General features: G+C 36.0%; 1 protein-coding gene across 3 annotated transcripts in view; it reads left to right on the top strand.

Moving 5' to 3' along the window:
- Positions 1-3,377: 3,377 nt before the first annotated feature.
- LOC149575423 (chromatin remodeling protein EBS-like) overlaps positions 3,378-18,477 on the top strand; it is a 129,812-nt gene continuing 114,712 nt past the window's right edge. The window contains exons 1-2 of one of the 3 annotated variants that reach the window (XM_089815163.1): positions 3,378-3,848; positions 4,278-4,632. In XM_089815163.1, the coding sequence (XP_089671289.1) occupies positions 3,776-3,848; positions 4,278-4,632 (428 nt within the window). In that variant the 5' untranslated portion in view covers positions 3,378-3,775. The remainder of the gene's footprint in view (positions 3,849-4,277; positions 4,633-18,477) is intronic. The other 2 variants (XM_089815162.1, XM_089815164.1) reach the window with 2 other exon arrangements.

Here is an 18,477-nt window from a genome sequence, read left to right as displayed (position 1 = left end):
TGTTGCATTTGTTGTTTACATATTTTAGAATTAATAAGGATATTAAGAGTTATTTTAATTGCATAACTAATTTGCCCCCTATGTTATCTTGGTGGACTTTACTTTCTAACAATATTCCACCTTATACCACAGTTGAAACATGTCGAGACAAAACAAGAAACTATAGTTTGTCAGCAAACTGAAACTTCACAAGAAGATAGAGAGAAATAGAAAGAGAAGCATGAGATAGAAAATACATGGAAGATCAAAGAGATAGATGAGAGCCAGACCTTGCAATTACAATTGGTCACACCTACCAAGGAGAAAAGAAAAGAGACCCAAAGCTCATCAAATCCCCATAGGAATTATTTTTAGCAAGTATGATGAGCAACACACCCTTGGCAACAACAAACGATCTAGAGATTGAAATGTTTAGTCAAATATCAACATTTTCCACTAGAAAAATAATTGAGAAGACTAAATGCATAAAAAAGACTCAAGAAAATCTTGAGAAAGTGACAAAAAACTGTAAGATATCATTCTAGTCAAGGTCAATGAAGCAGTTCCATAAAAGAGAGACCAAAAGGTAATACGAACATTTGATAATCAATTTAGCATCCTCTTGGAAGTTGCATCTACAAAGGCACAAGACAATCATGATGCACACTTATTTGACACTATGTGCAACAACATCAGAGGAGACTTAGTGACTCTTGACTCTTGCATCAAAGATTTAAGAAGATGTTTGGTTAAGGGAAAAGTGTTGTATGGACAATGTGCCCTATCATACAATTACATTAGAGATATTAGAGAAGCACTAAAAGGGAAATAAGTAGAATTGTAGAACATTGTAAATGAGCTCTAACTACCCAATGTGCAGATTTAAGACTTAGACAATAGAATTGGGAGAGTGAGCAATGATATTAGTCTAATGGAGTTGAGAAGGGAAAGAATAATAAAGAGATTTTCATTGTTGAGGGAACACCTCACTCTGAATAATTAGTCATATTCAGAAGCAGTTAGATGAATGCCTCAAGGCTAAGACATCATATAAAAAGTTTGTATATTCATATTTAATTCTAGTAGAGTTAGCATCCTATGGACTATGCACCTTGATCAATGTATTAGAGGCAGTCCAAGACTCACATGATAAATAATTTGCAAATTTGAAGACAAACTTTGTTGATTGTATTTCATGCCTATCCCCCCAGTCAACTTGAGGAAAATAATGGAGAATTCAAAATTTTGATTTGTAAATAGTTTTTCACTCTCACCTTTGTCATTGATGTCAAAGGGGGAGTGGAGTAGCATGGAAAATTGTATAAAGCATAACGTAAGGGGGAGTAGTATACATTGTAAAAGGAGATATAAGGTATAATGTAAGGGGAGCATATATGATGTAAAAGATGGTATATAAATAGAAATGATCCACATATTGAAAATTTTGTATGGCCATGTGAAGAACTTCACATTTTGTAAAATTTGTAATTTTGGGACTTAGCCAATTTTCCCATATGTCGCCATCAATGCCAAAGGAGGAGATTGTTGGAAAATTGGCTAAGAGGCGAGTATAGAAATACTTTGAGGTTGCCATTTATTGCAACATACATGTTGTATTTAGTGGGCAAATGTTGGAGTTACATTTTTGGAGAATATTTAACTTAGAATATTGTTTAAGTGTCATGAAGATTAACTATAAGTAGAGACACCTTTTTGATTGGCGAGCTTCACGCAAGTGAGTTGGCACGTGCATACTTGAGGGAAGTTGGTATAAGGTATAAAGATCCTACATCTCAGAGCACATGCCATTATGAGTTGTATGAACAAAGGTATTAAAGTTTTATTAGTTTTAGTCTTGTACAGGCAGAACAAAACAAATGCAAGGAAATGGTAAATTGTGTTAACCAAAATAATTTTTTAACTATTATGAGATGACATCCTAGATGTTAACCCTAACTTAGTAAAGGTTAATTTTGAGTTCTTGGTTGGACATGTGTGAAGACTTGAAGGTCGACATGACAAAATAAAAAGGGTAGAAAGGAAAATTTGTATATGCAAAGTTATGTAAGACAATGTGATGTCTTTGGACATTGAAATGTACTTGTTATATGACACAAACTTTATTTTAGAGCAGAGAAAGGACATTATATGCAAAGTTGTGTACACAGAGGTACAAAGGACAAATTAGATATTAAAGATATCAACATTGTCAAAAGGTTTTTGTATCTATACCTTTTGTGTACAATATATATCATTGTATATGCATGTTTGAGCAGTGGGCTTATCTTGCTACTTTTGTAATTGTAAAACCAACTCAGGTGACAAGGTTGTGGCTTCTAGTCCTCTAACAAGGACAGAGACACTATACAAATGTAATAGACTCCTAATAGGGTCAATATCTTTCACAAGATACTTTTAATTAGTGGATCATTGTGTGGGTACTATCCCCATCGGGGTTCTCCCTTGGCCAGTGTTTCCCTATTTAACAAATAGTGGTGTTATGAGTTGTGTTGTGTTGTTGCTATGTTTACTTTTCAGTTTGATTACACGTGCATGTTTTAATATTGTTAAATATATCCATAGTTGAGAAAAAGTTTGTGAAATACCGATCCACCCCCCTCTTTTAGTATTTCATATTTATAACACCAATCTCTCACGAGGATGAATGGATCTCTTAGCACTCATTGCATCTAGGTGATGTTCATAGAGCTAAAGCATAAAGATTTCTCAAGAGGCTACCCATCCCAAGCTTCTCTAGCTCACATGTGTTTAACCATGAAGTTTCCTCCAAGCTTCATTAGAGGAAATATAACATTTAATACTCACTGCATCTAGATGATGCTCACAACGGCGAAGCATTGAGACTTCTAAGAGGTCACCCATCCTAACACTACTCTAACTCAAGTGCATTTAACCATAAAGTTTCCTCTAAGGCTAAGTTCAAAGGAAACTCCATGGCTAAACAAATTTGAATCGAAGAAAATTTGGGACAAGTAAGATCCCGAGTAGTTCAAGTGCTTCACCACTATGAGCATCACTTAGATGCAATGAGTACTAAATGTGCCACTCTCTCAAATGAGAGATGGATTCTTGTGAACCGCTATTCATGAAAAATGAGTAATTAAATTTAACTAAAAATTACATAATTGAATCTAGATAGCACTATCACAATTTATCTTGTTGTAAGAAGTATCTCCTATTTATCAACCAATACTCTTATTATGAAAGAGCTAAAATTATTAGACCATAAACTTATATGTCAATTAATATTTTTTTAATTTATTATATTCACAACACTTGATTAATAATATTATAAATTTTGTAATTTTGTACGAATTTAAAATCCTATGAAAACAAAATATGCGCAATATTTTCTCCTCGGAGGAAGGAGAAGTGGTTAAAAAGTAATTGCTTTTAAGGATTTGATTTTTCATTGACAACTTTAAATAGAGATTTCGTACCAAAGTCAATTTAGCTAATGTAGTTGGTGGGCGGGTCCAAAATTTCCATAGATAAATCCAGCCTGCTATTACAAGAATAATGGCGACCCAGTAAGGAAGAATCCAAAAACAAGTGGAAATAATGGGATGTTTAAGGACACAAAGAACAGTCCATTGGCCAGAACAAGAGTAATTTTCAAATATTTCTGCCTTAACTGAGCGGCACCGAGGGTATCCAAGCAATCCAAGTGGGAGTAAAATTATCGAATCAACGTAGAGGCTCAAAATCACCATTTTCATCCTCGTATCACTTTTGTCCCAGTCAAAGCAATGCTAGAAAGAAGGGTTAGGGTTTGATGGCAAAATCCAAATCTCTCAAGAAATCATTGAAATCATGCACCATCAACCCTGCCAACAAGCTTCTTCAACGTAAGTAATTTTTCCTTTGTTATCTTGTGTTGACAGCTAAATAGTTTGGAATATTTCACAGTTAAATTTGCAGATGAACAAATTTAATTGATGATTCAGACCGTAGATTCTCTGTAAATAACGTCGGCAGGTCGTATACAGAAATCAGACAAAGTATTATCATCAATTGCAGAAACGTCGATTTACACACAGTGGTCTGAAATGCGAATCAAACCTTTTCCTCAACAAATTTTAGCGTGAAAGCTTATAAATGATTATTATTATTTTCGATCAAAAACTTCCAACGCAAAACGTCATGAATTTAGCATCCATAGTAGAAGCTCGATCTATACAAATTTGGCTGGAAACGTGGATTAAGTCTATCTGCACAATATTTTCGGACTGCAGAATCTTAAACAGTTCCAATTTTTTCAAATAATTTTTTTGCAGCTGGAGATTGCGTGCTGATGCGTGCTCAAGATTCGGACAAGCCTCCATACGTAGCAAGAATAGAGAAAATCGATGGCGATAGTGAGAGTAGTAAGAGGAAGAATGTTAAGGTGCATATACGTTGGTATTATCGGCCCGAGGAATCGATCGGAGGTCGGAGGCAGTTTCACGGCGTGAAGGAGCTTTTCCTCTCCGATCATTATGATGTGCAAAGTGCAGATACGATCGAGGGAAAATGTACTGTGCATACTTTCAAGAGTTACACGAAGCTGGAATCTGTAGGCGCTGAGGATTATTTCTGTCGTTTTGAGTACAATGCTTCTACGGGAGGCTTCATTCCTGATAGGGTTGCCGTGTGAGTCTTTTTTCCTTCTCTTCTTGTTCTCAGTGGCCTGCATTCTGTGGTGGATACTGCTTCGTCCACGTTGCTCGGTGGTTTAATAGACCTTCATTTCATTTTTCCTAGTTTAATCCTTCTTGCTGTTGAATAAGTTTTAGGTTAAAGAGCTTTGAAGACATGGCAATCACGCGCACACTTTTTTAATTGTAATTTCGCATCTATTTCTATTAATTCATTTAGCACCCGGACTAGGCACATCAGCCTTATCTTTACAAGGAAACAATTTTCTTTTTTTAGTTTTGGCTCTTTTGTTTGTTGACACAGCAGGAACATTTGTAGTCTATAAACTGCCGGATCTCATGGAGTAATTTCATTTTAAATTTTTACTAATCAGTAAGCACAATCTTTCTTTATTATTATCGTTATTTTATGTATTCATTTGGTAAGTTAGAGTACACAATTTGCTTCATTAAGCATTCATATTTGAGAATTTCATCATCAAAAAGCTCAGTGTTGTTGGAATACATATAGTCTGTTGCTTTTAAATGCCGATTAAGCGGCAAATAAACTGTATAAATTTAATTGCTAATTTTTGTGATTCTGTGGATGTAGGTCAAATTTTTTAATCTATTATTATTATGTGTTAACGATATGAACTCATTTATTTACTTAGATTAGGCACATGCAATGTTGTTTTTTGTTGTTTGTATAGTTTTTACCTTTTTCTTTAATTACTTTACCCAAAAAAATAGGCCACAATCACTGTATATCTAGCCAACTGAAACTAATACAAAGAAACAGCTACAAATAATAATATAAAACATAGACAGTGTTGTCACCATTTGAGATATAAAAGTTTACAGCTCTAATGTAAAACAAACAGAACAAAGTCAGCCTCCTTTCTTCACTTCTTTAGTTCTTTCACACTTGAATCAAATACTGTTTAGATTCATACTCTGCATTGTCTGTTTTTGCATTTGTTTTGTTTCGAATCCAGAACCAAGTGTTCAGCTCGTTGTAGACCAGCATTTTGGTCACTTATGTTCTTGTCATGCCATTTCTCAACTTTTGCCGTAATGAGCTCATCGCACATCCATTCATCTAGTATCTAGCTTTCTTTATATATATCATCTTCAGAGAAGTCAAGGTCGGGGTATGAGTATTATTAACTGTTGTCACAAAAGTCTGCACCCTTGCTTGAGGTATGACTCTCAAGCGACCTTGTCTAACATGGAAACGACCTCCAAGTGTGGGACTTGCGCTTTGAGGTCGAATCTCCGGAGAAGGCCGGCTTCCTCACTATAACAATGCACCTAAACTAAAACTGGGCAGGAATAGGGAGAAGGAGAACTGAAAGAAAATGCAGAAAGGGAAAGGGGGGTGATGCACCGAGATAGAACTAGGGTTACAGCTCTGCTCACAACTGCACAAAATATCAATGGAACACTCGAATACACAGATCTTGGCTCTAGCCTTCCTTCAAAGAACTCACATATAGGTTTGGAACTGATTAAATGCTGAAAGGAAGGACATCTTCACAGTGCAGCAATCATCAACAGATTGAACACAACATGCAAACCTTAGAAACTAGAAAGAAACATTCAAAACAAGGCAAGATACATGCACAAATAATGAATGGCAAGAAGAGGTAAGGAAGAGAGCTATTTCATTAATGGAAGGCAAAAGTTGCAAAGCATAATGCTGCTGCAAAATATAGATAGAGAAGAACCCTTTTTACATATTTACAACTGCCTTTTATAGAGTTTAGGCATAACTCAAATGTTTTCATTGAGTTCAAACTCCAACCAGGTGGAGTTGGATTGTTGAGGAGAGCAATAACTGAGGATTAGAAGAAATCTGATCGGATGCACATCCCAACGCTGAAAGATCTGACCCTTGCGTGCAAACTCTGGCCCTAAAGAGACAAAAGTGGTGGCCATAAGTGCTCTGACCGATAGATGGATAACCATGGCGGCGGTAGAATGACTTTGCATTTATCAGGCCTTGAGAACATCGAAGGGTGGTTACGGGAGATCAAAAGATTTGTTCGCCATTAATGAAACATTCTGCAAGTTGAAACAATGCCGTTTCACCAAGTAAAATAGGTAATAAGTAGTGAAATTGCCACGTGGCTCTTTATTGTTGAAATACTCCCCCTAAGTCATCACCCAACGTTGAAAAGTCTCCCGCCTAGACAACTTGGACACATGGCGCAATTGCGTTCATCTCAAACCATTGAGAACACTCGTGGGCCGTAGATCTTCACCATCCCTTACACATTATGGACGGTGATCTTTTAATCGATCATTATATCTCCATTATCGATCTTTGGCTTAAAAGCTCTCGTGCAAAATTGTTTACTTAAGTTCCGGGACACGTGGCCGCATTTCAGGCTCTTGAAGCCTTTTCTTCTTTCGATCCATCAAGACCTCCCAAAATTCTGACACGTGGCCGCCACGTCACAACCACTAGGTCCCACTATATATCTTTTGTTTCCCCGTGAGGACACGAGCATCGCCAGATCAAGGAAGATTTGATGGTGGAGACTCCATTTCGGGACCTCATTGTACCTTTTTCTTCGATGCTCCTCAAACTCAGGAAATGGCAACACCTATCCACCTTGTGATGTCATCATTGGATCACTTGACCGCGGCCCCGCCATTACACGTGTATGCATTGTGCTATTTCACATGAATAGAGCGCAACATTCGATGAAAGATCCTTTGTAAAAATAAAGTTTAATAAAACGGCCGCTTAGACTTAGGGAAATAAAAGGTGGACGCATAAATGATTTAAATGAATACGGCGTGGGGTCAACACTTAGAGTGAATGAACCTAACAAGGGGACCCAACCTAAGTGATGCATGGGTAATTTGACCCTTCAAAAAGGTAATGCAAAACTATATCATTGAAGGGGATAACTAGGGTTTTAGTTAGGTTTTAGCGAAATGCTTGGCACACTGTGCAAACCTTGGTGCCATGAATAGATATCTTTGATTAGATTTCAATGATGGCGACAAGGGAAAAGGGTGGGGGGGCGTCTAAAATGGCTAACATTAACCTTCTTTTTCCATTGTTCTCGTTAGGGTCAAATTAGGCCCATCAATTTACTTGTTAGAAGATGTCTTCCTTATTGAGGTTGATTGAACCCCTGTCCATAAGCTTGTAGAAATGTTCTTCAGAAATCTCTAATAGCATTAATCCATTACAAACAAATAGGTGAACATATATAAGTCAGAAAGTAGACTCATTTTAAACTAAAATATTTTATTATCTCTAGCTCTCCAAATTAACCATATTTTATAATTTCTTTATTTGGACCCTGATATAAGTCAAAAACAATATCAATCCAAGAAACACAATCTTACCCACCTAACTTTCGCAATTATCAATAAAAGATTTCCATTTTCATTGCAAAAGGACACTCAACAACACTACTAAGAGAAATAAACAAAAACATTAGAATTCATAAGAGAATCTACAACAAGCATTTGCAACAAGAGTTTCCATCTAAATTAGAGCTTTTTAGGTTCCGTCCTAGGAGATCACAGATAAACATTTTAACTCCACTTAATTTCACACGACTCTAGGTCTCATCTACTTGTAAAATAGGTAACTAGCATACCTAAATTTTGAAAAATCTATGTGAAATATGCCATGGGATATCATTATGAAGAAGACTTAACCATCATTATAATTGAACTTAAACTTAAGTAGATAGAAAAAACCACCTAGCCAATTTTAGAACTCCCCGAATACGCAAACACATACATACATATTATTACAAGGTAATTGGTAGACAATTGAATGATTTATTTATCAAGAACAAAACGTTCTTATAGAGTTTACAAAAGAGATGTTTCTAAAAGAAACATACAAATAATAAAAATAATCTATTATACAAGATATTTACAATACCTAGAAGTACTCATTAAATATAGACTTAATCTAACAAGGAGATATTATTTTAATACCCTCCTTTAATGGTCAACTTCAATCTGCTGCCTGAATTTGACAAACCTCTCTAGTGGTAGGAACTTGGTGAGAATATCAACAGTCTGATCAGCTGTAGGAACAAACTGCAAATCCACGGATCCATCTTGAATTAGCTGATAGAAAAATGACATTGACTGTCAATATGCATAGTGCACTCATGGAACATTGTATTTTTAGCTATTGAGGACCCTTTTGTCGCAAAAGAGGAGTGAAGGACTTTCCTGAGACATATGGATGCTGGAAAGCATCCTATGAAACCAAATTGCCTCACGACATGCTCTGAGTGTTCACCAATACTCAACTTCCATTGAGGAATCAGATACTAACTGTTGCTTCTTATTGGTCCAAGTGATAGCACCTATGCTCAAATTGAAGATATATCCAAACGTAGACTTTTTGTCATCAACAAAGCCTCCCCAATCTGAGTCTGTGTAACTGACGAGTCAGGGATCTTTGGTTTGTCCATAAAGGATACCAAAATTAGGAATGCCCTTGACATAGTGTTAGATGCGCTTTGCTGTAAGCAATGATCTGAAGTAGGAGCTATCATGAAGTGAGATATGTCACATACTGTAAAGTTGATATCGGGTCCAGTGGCAGTGAGATAGCTCAATCTGCCCACTAGTTTTTTGATGTGGATTAATTCTCAACAAGAAAACTGGATTTGGCTGACAACTTTAGACCAAACTCCATAGGTGTGGATGCAATTTTGCAATCCTGTATTTGGAATTTGTCTGACAGAGCCTGTGCATACTTAGACTTAGAGATGAAGATGCCATTGACTGTTACCAAACCTTGACACCTAGGCAGTAGTGTACAAGTCCAAGGTTGGTCATGTCAAAAGACTGACAAAGATTTTGTTTATTTCCCTAAATCAACAATTTGGAACTACCAGTGATAACCAAATCATCAACATATATAACCAGAATGATATCATTTCTAGCAATCTTGACTTATAGATTTGAGTCAGAAGGATTCCGTTGGAAACCCTAATCTATGAGGTGCTTATTAATTTTCATGTACAATGCCCGAGGAGCTTGTTTGATGCCACAAAGTGACTTCACCAATTTGAGTACTTGGTGTTCTTTATTGACAACCTTTGTAATATTACTAGCTATTGAGGAGTCCCAATTCTGCACGACTGTAATGTTCCTTATTATGGAGGGACCTAAATATGCATTTACTTGTGTTTGGAAGAATGGTACTATAGTTGTTGGTATTTGTATGACGGGTCTTCTAAAGGAGCTTTTTGTACAAGTGGCACTCTTGACTGTATGGTATGTATGAGGATTTGTTGGACCATACGAGCTTGTAAGGAGAGGGCCAAACAAGATGTATGGTGATGATGCTCGTAGGCGTACAATAGAGCTATGGACCATATGGAATTGGTTGCTGCAACAGCTAAGTGTGGATGGAGTCCGTACAATGGGGTTAGAGTGTGCCGTAATGTGGAAGTATTTCGTAGATAGAGGGTACCGAATGGAGGGTTTTAGGATTGTCCACAATTAGTATGTGGTAAATGCAGTGTTTCAATTTCAGCATGACTTTCAACGATATGTTGCTTGAAGGTGTAGTATAGGAATGAATAATATTATTGCACAAGTACAAGTGTCAAATAGTGCCAAGCACCTCTTTGTTTAATTTTGTGCTCCTAAGGGTGTTCTTGGCATACTCAACAAGGATATAATCTTTCTAGTATGTTGCAATCTTTGTCAATGAGCACAATTGTGGTCTTGTCTTCTTGACAAAGCATCAACCACTACATTTCGTTTCCTTTTGACACATTCAATGTTGAAATTGTAAGTTTGAAGCTTACCAACATTTTCTTTCTCCTATCATTTAGGTCTTTTTGATTTAGGAAGTATTTGAGGCTGTTATAATCAGCCTTAAGAATAAACTTACCTCTTTTAACTTTTGCTTAAATTTAGCCAATGCATGCGTGATGGCACATAAATGGAATGACTTTGCTCTTCACCTCTTACCTTCCTACTTTTGTAAGCTATATAGTGCTTATCAAGGGTTAGAACAACACCAATACAATCATTTGGAGCTTCACATTCAAGTTTAGAAGGCTTACAAAATAATGAAATAGCTAAGACTGGGCATGTGCTCATCAACTATTTGAAAATTTCAAATGATTTTTTTGTTGATTTAGACCATGTAAAGGTGCCCTTCTTTGTCAATCTGTGAGTGGGGCAGCCAACTGCGAAAAGCCTTTGACAGACCTATTGGAACCTAATAACCCAAATAATCCTTTAGCTGTACAAGATTTGTAGGTGGAGGCGAATCAAGGATTATTTTGATCTTTTCCAGATCCACAGCAACTCTCTTAGAGCTGATTATACGATTAAGATACAATAACTCAGCCATCCTAATCTCATATTTAGTTCTCTTTGCAAACAATGATTTGGGTTCAAAATGCCCAAATATTCATCAAGATGCTTCAAATGCTCCTCCAAGTCATACTAAAAATAAAAAACTCAGCCAAAAATATCAACACAAACTTATGTAGTTGTTCACTAAAAACTTGATTAATACAAGATTGAAAAGTAACAGGTGCATTGGTCAACCCAAAGAACATTAGTATAAACTTGAAGTGGTCAAATTTTTGTAGTGATATCTAAAGGTTGTCTTCTCAATATCCCCGTCTTTAACTCAAATTTGAGGGTAGCCTAATCTAAAGTCATGTAACTCATCAATGATCTCATTTATCTATGAGTTCAGGTACTAATTGACTTCTTATTTAAGGCCTTAGAATTAATGGACATCCACATTGTTCTACATTTTCCTTCAGCAACACAATTGAAGAAGCAAATGGGCTCTTACTTGGTCTAATGTACCCCATCTCTAATAGCTCTTTAATGGATTTCGGTAATTACAGGTTCAACACCCTCATCCAATTCAATCACATGCCTAATCCCTGTCATAAAGCCTGCATGGATATGCTACTAAAAGTTTGCTTTACCTAGATAGAAAAGCTTCAATATCTGGGAGATAAAATCTCTTTTCCTCTACAACTATAGGCATCATTACACACTTTGCCTCCCACTCTTCTTGATCATGTCTAAAGTGCTTTTTCATACACCTGAATGTGACAATTCATGGTCCTCCATTGGACATTCCCCTTAAAACAACATTCTTCCATTTTAATTTATGTTTCAGCTACATGGTTTAGAAATTAAGTGTGATCTTCTCTCAAGGAATGGAACCACTAAATGTCCAACACAACATTGATGTCTACAATGCTAACCACATAGAAGTCATCCTTGACTTCACAATCATCCAACTAAAGGCTCAACTGTGAGATCATCTTGGTGCAAGTAATGGTGAATTCATGTACAATCATCATCCTGAAGCCATCCACATCCGCTTTCTTAAGTCCCCTGCGTGCTACAATTGCCTCATCAATGAGTAGCACCTATAACAATCAGTGCCACAACATGTTGTTCTCAAAGTATTCCATGAAGTGAAAATGATCCATTATAGAGCTGGGCAAATGTGCCCTCAATCTCCTTTTCTAAGTCTTGGCAAACTCTGTTTTAGGGAGAACAAGTAGACATGGTTACAAACAAAGACTACGTATTAGATAATAGAATCACATATTCACCCATTCCTCTGTTATGGTTAGTACTGTTTTTAGCAACATTTTTCTGAATGAGATGCCAAGGCACATTCATGAGGCAAACTCACTGCTTTAACTTCCTGTACTAATAGACAATCATTGCTGGAAATACTATTATGTAATATCCTAACAAATGTCTTATTTTTTATGTCTCTAACCCTCATACATTCCAATTAACACATTTGAGACTCATTAAGCTTAAGGGCCTTTATAAAGCCTTCCGTAATGTTTGTGTAATTAATTAATTATAATTACACTTCACTTAAGTTTACATAGGATAGTGTGTTTACATATTAATTGTCATGTAGACACATCGGAGTTTGAGCGCATGGTGTATGAGAATTCCACTTTAGGTAGAGTTAGTTGTTACCTCATTCCACTTTATGTGTGAGATCCATCTTTAGTGCTTATATCACATTATCATCCTCTCATTGTTGCACATGTTTGCACATACTTAATTGTACAATATAGGATATCCACCTTTGGTGGATGTGATTCTAACTTGTGTAGTTGATAGGTTATCACTTGAATATCTCCTAGTTATCATGCATTGCTTGTATATTCAAGCATATTTAAATAATAAGGATAGGCCTTCTATGTATTATTGATTATCATTGAATCTAGTCAATTTAGGATCATATCATTTGCCTACCTCTCTTGTTGATGAGGGGTGCTCCCCTTAATACTACAAACACATAACAAAAACAAAGGAAAAGCAACAATTTGTGAGAACAAAATATGGGCTTCTTATTATCGCTGCAAATGTGGAATTACAAAATTCAAAATTACAATATGCTAACCCACATGGGCACCTTCACTACAGTAATTTGCAAGACAAAGTTGCGAACTATCACCTAGAGCTATCTTAGACAATGTTCGGGCATTTCTTAAATAAGCAATTTTATGTCGCACGGGAAGGTTCTACACACTCAAACTTAATACATAGGGCCAATAGACCTTAACAATACATGTACAGTCGGCCAAATACATTTTTGACATTTATTTTGGAAATTTTGGTAGGCCCAACTTCAGAAGGTTATAACTCTCGAATCGTTGCTCTGATTGGCTATTATAACCACTTTTCAGAATCCTTAGCTTTTGATCTATAGGCTTTGATTTGTGGAATTGCCCATTCGTCATGTTTTCGGGTCTCATTCGGGCAGATTTAGGCCTTCAACTGTGAGCTTGAAGTTTTTATACCAAAATTGCACACAAAAATCCGCAATAAAAACTTGAATACATATGATATGGCATTGAGCCAACAGGTAGATTGATATATCCGAGATGAGCATCCACTTCTAAAATTAGGACATTGCGAGCTCGTATGACTGCCTTACTAAGTAGCAAGCCTCCATAGACAACAACACGTTGCATTAAGACAACCCTTATTCAAACAACTGAAATGAAATATTTTTGGTTGATGCAAGATTGCTCTTACACCCAAGATGCTCTTGCATCAGTTGTGTTATTCATTGAGCTTTTAGATCTTGGCATTTTCATTCTTAATCTTAGGCAAATTCCTATTTGGTGTCAAAGCTTGATCCAAATTCTTATAGGTAGCAATGGGTATATTCCCTCTTTGCTCTTCTACTCTTGGTAGACCCATTACAATGGTCACTATATTTCTTTTTTCTTCTTGTTTCGAAATTTTTTAACACTTTGCATGAAATTATTTTTACCATGTGGTTAATTTTTCTTGTTTCCTCATCTCTTTAGTTTTTGTTCTTAGAATGCCTTCTTGTGGCCTCAAGTTTACCACTTCAACTTTGTAATGTCCCCGTTTTTGGCAGTTCTATGCAATTGATGGAGTTAGCTCATCATAGCGACCCTCGTGAGCTGACAGGGTGTTTTGGGGCTCCCAACTGTAGATTTACTATTTTTAGTAGGTCTATTTTTGACATTTGCTATTTTTGGTAGAACAGTGGGTGGCTTCAGCAGTGGGTCGTCACCTGCAGTAAATTAAGTTAATAATTGCATAGGCTCTTATTTATTCATTAATCATTAGGTTGCATTATTATAATAATGTTTATATTATTATAATAATGACATTAAGTGATATTTCTAAAAAGTGTGTTGGTAAGTTTCGAGTATTGAGTTTTTTTTGGGAAACTTCCACAATTTCTGTAGTGTTGTTTTTTAGGAAACAAAGATTATAAATGAGAGCTCATTTCATGGGGAAAACCACGCTTGAATATATATTTGCTTTTTGTGCCATTTTGGTTTTTTCCTGATGTAAAGGCAATCTTGCATCACCCAAAAAATATTTTTGATTTGTCTTTCAATAAGAGGTATCTTAGTGCAAAGTTACTATTTCTAGAGGCTTACTATTTTTAGTAGGTTGATCGTTTGAGCTCAGAATTTTCTAATTTCATCCATGGAGGCTCATTTTAGATATATCATCTTGCCTTAAAAGTTCCATTTCAATATCAAGTCTATTTGTGAAGTTATTGAAATTTTTTCAGTATTGGCGATAGGGTATAAAAACTTTGAACTCAGTTTTGAAGGCTTTAGAGGCTCCTTAAAGGGGTCAAACCTCGGCCGTTAGAAGTTTGCACATGATGAATAGCGTAAATCAAGTTGTGGCATTTTCGAAATGGGGTCATAATAGTCAATTAGAGCAACTGGCACTGAGTTGTTGTCTTCGGAAATTTTGCCACTTGAAATGGGCAAAATGAAATTTCTTAAAATTTTTTTTTGAGTTTGGAAATTGTTGGGTCGTGCTTTTATGTCATAAAATATTAAAAATAATAATAATTTGGGCTGGTCGGCCTCAGGATCTAGGGTTAAATTTCTAGAACCTTCTTGGCCGATGGAAAATTGCCTATATAAAGAAGGTCTTTAGGGTTGTCTAAGGTAGTTTTGGGATGGTGGAGGTGGCTTTGGCTTACAAAATGTTGTAACAAAAACACACATGTGGCTTTGCATGTTTTATTTATGAAATTTGTAATTTCATACTTTTAGGAGATTATAAGAAGCCAACTTTTTGTTCTTGCAACTTGCTTCTATTTCTCTATTTCTATTATGTGTATGTGTTATTAAGGGGAGTACCCTTCATTAAGACCATACCCTTCATGAAGTGGTATTAGAGTAGATTTTCCTGAGTGTATGGATAGATTGTTGACTATGACACAATTAACACGAGGACTGTGGTTGTGGGTTTAGGTAATAAGTGCACAAATGCCTTTATGAAGGAATCTTAGAGGAAGAGTTGGAGGTGTGATAGAAGAGGGTTTTAGAGCCCTTCGGAGACAAGTGCAAGCATTGCAAGAGGAGATTCGTAGAATAAGGATTATTGCAATGAGAGATGAAAGTGAGGATGAATTCAAAGAAGAAGGGCATGTTGAATAGGAAAGAGCAGAAGCGGCTAGGGATCCTAAGAAGGATAGTTTTTTTAGAGCCATTTTTAAGATTGGAAAAAGATCCAAGATTGAAGCCCCTACTTTTTAGGGAAATCTAAATCTGGAGGAGTTGATCCACTGGATCAATGATCCAGATGAATATTTTGAGCATGAAGAAATCTAATATTCCGAGAGGGTCAAATTTGCAAAGGCCAAACTGAAAGGGCATACGAATATTCGGTGGTAGGAGATTCAATTGGAACGAAATAGAAGAGGAAAGGAGAAAATCACAAGATGGGATCGAATGGTGGAGAATATTGAAGAGATAATTCATTTTGTCGATTATGAGTTCTATCTACTAAAGAAAATACAAGGATTAAAGCAAGCGAGAAGATCAGTTTAGGAGTATACAAAAGAGTTCTATCGACTTCTCATTAGTTTAGGTTATGTGAAAGTTGACAAGGAGAAAATTGCTCATTATCTTAATCGGTTAAGGCCAAGTATTCAGGAGGAGTTGAGTTTGGTTAGAAAGACCAGTATTGAAGAGGCATGCTACTTTGCCTTAATGTTGGAAGAAAAACGGAATAAGAATTTTGAAAGCAAGCAAGGTGGAAGAGGTTGTGGTGGAAGATCCAGTGGACAAAGGGCAAAATGAAGATCATGAAAAGAATGATGAGGCAAGCAACAATCATAATCAAAGGGGAAATAATTGCAATAATCTTTGATCAAAATTATAGGGATCAAAGAGGAAGAGGAAGAGGGCAAAGGCCAGGGAGAGGAGGCTTTCATGGAACTTGTTTCCATTGTGGTGAAGAAGGGCATCAAGCCTATGAATGTCCCCAATGCCAAGGAAGGACAAATGGGAGAGTTAAAGGCCAGGCAAGAGTTGCATGTAATGCCTCCACTATTAGGGGTAGCTTGGGACAATTATTATCTACAAAATAAATGTTAGAATTAAGCAATAATAACTAAACTTACTATTCTACCCTCTATTTTAATCCCAAAACCTTAAAGATGTCTTTAGATTAGGTTTCGTAACTCTTAGTTATTTAACTGTCTTCTCTAGAGTGCACCCTTTAAGGTTCACATATGCATATGTTGACATTATCAAAATATTCTTACCATTATACTTCCTCAAGCACATTGGTTAGATGGAGATAATTCTCGTATACAACATTATAGAAGTTGTTTCCATTAAATAGTATTTGGCCAAATGGGTATACTCCCATCTCTGATACTAGTACTCTGCATTCAATCTCCATCGTGTCAGCCAAATGGGAATTTACCCATCTCTGATAGTGACACCACAATATTTAAGATCAATTTTTCATTCATAAAAAGTTATATCGATTTTTTTACAAAATATTAAGTCACATTGATAAATGTAATAATATCTACGACTATCTTGAAAAATTCCATAATCATTTCTACAATTGTTAGCAATTAATATACTATAAAAGTTATACTAATTTAATTGCTCAATTTATTTATTCCTATTTTATTGTCACTATTGTTAGATTGTTATATGATAACTTTAAGTTCCTAACTAATGGCTTTTCTAATTTGTTTAGAATATCTTTGACAAGCATATTATTTTAATTAGTAAAGACCTCTTAAAATAATAATAAAAACCTTACCAATCTTAACGAATAAACCCTAAGTTGCACGGGTACCTCCCCCCCCCTCCGGACCATGTATCGGTTCGAACCAGTTCGTGGTTCTGGTCCGGTTCGACCTGGGTTTGTTTTTGGAGGCCTGGTTCGATCTGGTTCCAACCAGGGTTCGAACCCAAGAGAACCACATATAAAATTTCGGACCAGGGTTCGAACCTAGGAGAACCACATATAAATTTTCCACATTACAGCATGTTTTAATTTAATTTATGTTGATACATCTTGGGTCTGGGTTGGTAGGCATTACAATGCCACAGTTTTTTAGTGTTGAGTAATCCCTAGCTGTAAAACACTTCCTATTTGAATCAAAATGCTACTAAATTTGAGACACCCACAAGAGAAGATGCTCAACATGTGGCGACCACCATGACCAATTTCGAGGAATTTCAGGGCCTATTTGAGTAGCAATATGAATATTTCAAACACTAAACAATAAACAACGTTTTATTGGGAAATGTTGCCCTGCAGAAGAAAGTTACGGTCACATGAATATGGTCAGGTGGGGCAGCTACTTACCACATTGTCTATCACTGTTTGGCTGATTATTTTTCCTCTAGGTATATTAAAAATTGTATTAAAGAATATTGAATCTGGGACGTCAGACTGTGTTATCCAAAGGCCTCCATGAATGGTCTTTTTCCAGTTTACTGTTGTTGATCAGTGCTTGGGAGATTGTGCCCAAAGAGATTGAAGAATATTCAGCTGGTCAAAGGGATTTACCTTCTGTAAGCTAGATCTAATTAGTTTTTAACCACGTTCAATCGATTATGTTAATCATAATAAGAGTTCAGTAAATAAATTTCTGAAAAGAAGAAATTTTTATTAAAACTTACTGTTGATCTGCATAAACTAATCAGATACAGTTATGAATTTTTTAAATGAAAGGGAAGAGATCTAGTCGCTAGGGGTTCCAATGATCGCTGTGGTTTGCTACTATATTGTTTATGCTGTTTTAAAGTTTTTTGTTGTTCAAATGTGTTTATGCTACTATGCTACATTCTAATTCTAACTCATGCTTCGTAAAGATGTATATATATATATATATATTTAAAAAAAAAAATTTTTTTTTTACATGTTTTTGTACTAACGAACCCAAACGAACCTGAACCCCTTTTCAAAATTTTGTCGAACCAGCGAACCGGTTCTCGAACTCGAACCCGGAACCGAACCGCGAACTGGCAACTTAGAATTATAAACCTTATGTAATGTTTTCTCCTATAATTTCGGCCCT

Source organism: Cupressus sempervirens, chromosome 2 (genome assembly GCF_028749045.1).
Source record: "Cupressus sempervirens isolate cs-2001-9-10 chromosome 2, ASM2874904v1, whole genome shotgun sequence".
NCBI classification, from domain to species: domain Eukaryota; kingdom Viridiplantae; phylum Streptophyta; class Pinopsida; order Cupressales; family Cupressaceae; genus Cupressus; species Cupressus sempervirens.
The sequence above is the reverse complement of the archived record's forward strand: the minus strand, read 5'-3'. Positions and strand labels throughout refer to the sequence as shown.